The 4,539-nt window shown below is 35.6% G+C and overlaps 1 protein-coding gene across 1 annotated transcript; it reads right to left on the bottom strand.

The window, feature by feature from the left end:
- Positions 1–1,211: 1,211 nt before the first annotated feature.
- Positions 1,212–3,887, bottom strand: LOC129882607 (ras-related protein RABA5b). The gene is made up of 2 exons (XM_055956989.1): positions 3,323–3,887; positions 1,212–1,817 (listed from the first exon to the last, which is right to left on the bottom strand). Exons 1-2 carry the CDS (start codon positions 3,642–3,644, stop codon positions 1,507–1,509), a joined length of 633 nt encoding a protein of 210 aa, XP_055812964.1. The 5' UTR covers positions 3,645–3,887; the 3' UTR covers positions 1,212–1,506.
- Between the last annotated feature and the right edge of the window lie 652 nt (positions 3,888–4,539).

Raw genomic sequence — 4,539 nt, 5'->3', positions numbered from 1 at the left:
CCTCGAGTCTGCCTCAGCATTTTTGTGATTCACCTCTAGGGGAGAATGAAGCTCCAAATTTGGATGGCTGTTTTCTAAAAGTGACGATAGTCTGTATCAGTTCTGTACTTATTTGATTGTCCATCCAACGTACTTAGCCAGATTCATTAGCCTCAATATTAAAATCTTCACTGATGACTGTTGCCAACGTTATTTGATTGTCAGTCCAACGTACTGCCGGATGCATTAGCTGCTATATCCAGATAACTGTTACCAACGTGGCATCAGGTTTGGGTCAGTTCACAACTTTGACAGTAGTTTGAATTTACGTTTGGTGTTTTTCTAGTCAATATTCATTTAAATGTTGGCCCTGTTTGTAAATCTTTAGCAATTATAGACATTCACCGGACTCCTCCTTTCTCGTTTTTCTGTGTTGTAGAGAATTAAAGTCTCTTGCTTATTTGCTATTGGAATTAAGTGGATAGTTCTGTTGAGCTTTTATCGTTTATTCTGAATAGTTTGAAAAATTCTCATTGCTTCACTGAATCGATACTAACTTAAATTTTTTGAATATGGGTGGACCGCTGCAAAAAAAGAAAGAGGATACATCATTCAGTGAGAATTGATCCTTAGTCCTCTAGGTAAATAACTCATCTAAACAAAGGGTCATTTAGCTTTTTTGTTGTATGGGTGCCAATAGTAAATATTATATCAATTTTTTTTAGAAAAGATACATAAAATACTTAGCTTTATGGAGAAATTATGAGTTCATGTATCCCATTTTTAACCTATAGATTCACCCTTGCTAACTTACCTACTCCTGTTCCTACTGGATCAAACTTGTTGAAAAGACAAAGTGGATCTATTGATTTTTGAAGGTTTACGATTGAATCTAAGTATCGAACCATTGAAGATTGTTGGAGTTAATATTAAAAGGTTGTATCCCAAATTTGGAGTTGATCTGAACCAATTTAGAAGAAAAAATGTATTGGAAATTCTTTCACACAGTTACAACGACCTGTCTAAGCTTTGTAACCACTTCTTGCGATTAGTCAGGAGTCATGATCTTGACAAGTCCGACATACCATCAAGATTTGCAGCCAAATTTTGGCAATATTTTAGGATTTTACCAGAAATTCTGACGATTATTGTTACAAGTTTTACCCGTCAACTTGAAATCTTTGGTCACAACTTCCTACGAAATCTTGGCCACAAATCTATTCTTGCAAAACTTTTTAATATCTCCCGACAAGGTCATTATCTCTATGAAGGATTCGAACTTGACGAGTTATGTAAAACTCAATCCTTTCTCAAAAAAATATATCTCGTAGCCTCGTAAAGATACAATTATACCCTACTGGGGTTATTGTGTACTGCTCCTCTTGGTTGCAAGACTGCAAGTAACACAACAATTAACTAAATGGAAACAAGACACGCCCTTGAGCAACTGCCCATCTTAAACTGAGGGCAGAGCAGAATAGATAGGTAAAGAGAGAAAAGATCAACACAATGAGTTATTGAACAAAACTAGCTAGTGCAGCACGACGTTTTTTGCTTTGACATGTCGGTTCCATTGGCAAGGCTGACCCGATTGACAGATAATTCTGCCTTGTATGACTCAGAGTTGAGAACTTTTCTGCTCACATTTTTGTATATCTCACGGATGACAACTTCAAAGGCTGTTTTCACATTAGTAGAGTCCAGAGCAGATGTTTCAATAAAGAATAATCCTTCCTCTTCTGCAAGGTTTTTCCCTTCTTCTACACTCACATCTCTGATATTCTCTAGATCACACTTGTTCCCAACAAGCATTCTTGCAACTGTTGTATCACAGTGGGCTGCATTACCATTCAAGATGTGTCAGATGAATTTCCAAAAAGGGGGCAAGGCAACAAAACAAATCCGGTTACGATTCCAAGTTGATAGAAACAAAATTTGATCTGAGCATCTGGTATGATAGTAGGAAGAACAATTGATAATTTATTCGAACATTTGAGTTTACCATGTTCAATCCTGCAATGGATGTGCAGAGCTGAAGTGCACGAGAAGATCCACAAAGATTCAAATATTGAAGGATAAGAGAAATCGTCTTCTGACGAGATGATACGGACATTTTATGTTATTTAATGTGAAGCCTGTGATCTATTGAAATAAAATAATATAAAACATAATTCATCATGCTATCTATGGGACATCTCAATCTGCAATTCTTTTGAAAATTAGCTCATAAGATGTTAGAGCTTCACATTTTAGTCACCTCAACAACAATAACAACTCAATCCAAACTAGATGGGGTCGGTTGTATAAAAATCAGAAAAGTCCAGGACATCCAGAAGAATTTTCTTGGTAGCGCATCTTCAAGTGGAAGATGAGCTAGAAGCTGAGCAACTTTTAAAGCAATGCTCCTTAAAGACTCAGCAATGCCAAAATTCAAACTTATATTTTGCATTTCTTCTCTTGACACAAAGCACAGGGAAGGCTAGAATAGGACTCTTCTTTCACCCTAATTATTGCTACAACTAATTATCTAAAAATAGTACATCTTATAGTTATTTTCAAATCCGTCAAGCTATGCACGCGGAATAGCCTTACCAGTTTCATTACATTTTCGCAATCATACCTTGCAAAAAATTGTCTTGATACAATGAAGTCAAAAGTATTTTACCACCACCAACCTAAAAAACAGCTCCTTCCGAAACAGAAAACACATAATATGAAGAAATGCCTCAAACATTACAACATGATGAGCTTCAAGAAGGTTGGGAAGTAACACATGAGCATGTCATACGCACAAAATCAGTGATCAGGAGTGAAATTAACTGCATAATTGATACTCTTTCTCCGGTAATCCATGGCACAATTGCCAATTGATACTCTTATCACAAGTTTATTGCACTTAAAACTTATGTAATAGTACACAAACTGCTACTTCCCGAATCAGATAACAACCCTTTATACTTTCCATTAATCAAGAATGCATACTCCCAGTGGAATTGCTGGACCCTTTTTACTGGTAACAGCGAAACCCCTTTGATTGTTCCCATGTCGTAATATCGCTAATTACAACCACATTTGCTGTCTCAAATCACGACATCACTAAAGATGAGTTACGCCCAATATTTTTGAGAACTAGGCAGAACCCGGGTAAATTGATCTACATATGAACAAAAACATTTACCAAAAAAGGGGAAAAATGCAATGCTATCCGAGTTTATAAAGCAACAGAGCAGAGAAGGAATGAATCCAGATCAAGCCAAAAACATTGCATATCTAAGTCCGACAATTATAGATGTATGAATCAGGCAAAGCAAAATAGAAATACAAAGAAAACAAAAGGACTTACTGTTGAGTTCATCAAGCCATCGTTTAATATTCTCAAAAGTAGTGTTCCTACTGATGTCATAAACAATGAGAGCCCCAACAGCGCCTCTATAATAAGCAGAAGTGACGGCCCGAAAACGTTCTTGACCAGCAGTGTCCCAAACCTGTGCCTTAATTTCCTTACCATCAACTTCAACAACTTGTGTTTGAAACTCGACTCCAATGGTGGCCTTAGAGTTATGGTCAAATTCATCACGGGCAAAACGGGACAGCAAGTTGGATTTGCCAACGGCAGAGTCCCCAATCACTACAATCTTGAAAAGATACTCTTGTTCTTCCTCCATCTTTCTTCTCGTGAATTGTGTAGACAGAGAGAGATGTAGGACAATTAAAGGACGGAGGGTTATCACTTATCAGTTATGGCACTATATATATATAGTGTAATGTAAAAAGAAGACAGAAAAGTAGGAGAAAATGTTGGGCTTTGAAACGCGTGGACTTTGGGCAGACGAGTGAAGTTAGCAGCGATCCCCTGCGCAATTGACGAGATTAACGGGAACCCCTTTCTCATCGCTCTTCACAAGTCACGGTCACCCAATTAGTGGTGTTCAGGGATCAATTTGAGTGTTATTTCTTAAAATTAAAATTAAATCAGTTTAATAATTTTTAAATTATTTAAATTAAATTAGATCAAACATAGTATGGGAAAAGACATAAATTTTCATCTAAAGTTGTATCGAAAAGTCAGTTACATACTTAAATCATCATGACGATCTATTACACACCTAAACTACCTTACTGTGAATTTATTAGCCTCTGAAACATATAACACCACTTTCACAGTATATGGTATATTACACTCGATGTTACGCCAGCGTCATATCAGAAATTATAATTTTTAAACGGAAAATGGCCTAAAATACGCTGGAATTATTGAAATTGGTACAAAAATGACCATCATCCATCTATTGAGCCTAAAATGCCCTTAACATCCACCTTTAGGTCCAAAAATAACATTTTCTTTAACGGAAAAGGGCATAAGGGGCATTTTTGTATCATTTTTAATAGTTCGAAGACATTTTAGGCTCTTTTCCATGATTAAAATTATGTAAAATAAATTTTGATTTATAATTAATTTTAAATAATTAAATTGTAACCAATAGATGATCGCCACATGTTTAAAAAAATTATTTAAATTATTTAATTAAAATTCTATTAAATAAATTTTGATTTATAATT

The sequence above is a fragment of the Solanum dulcamara genome, chromosome 3, assembly GCF_947179165.1.
Source record: "Solanum dulcamara chromosome 3, daSolDulc1.2, whole genome shotgun sequence".
NCBI classification, from domain to species: Eukaryota; Viridiplantae; Streptophyta; class Magnoliopsida; order Solanales; family Solanaceae; genus Solanum; species Solanum dulcamara.
The sequence above is the reverse complement of the archived record's forward strand: the minus strand, read 5'-3'. Positions and strand labels throughout refer to the sequence as shown.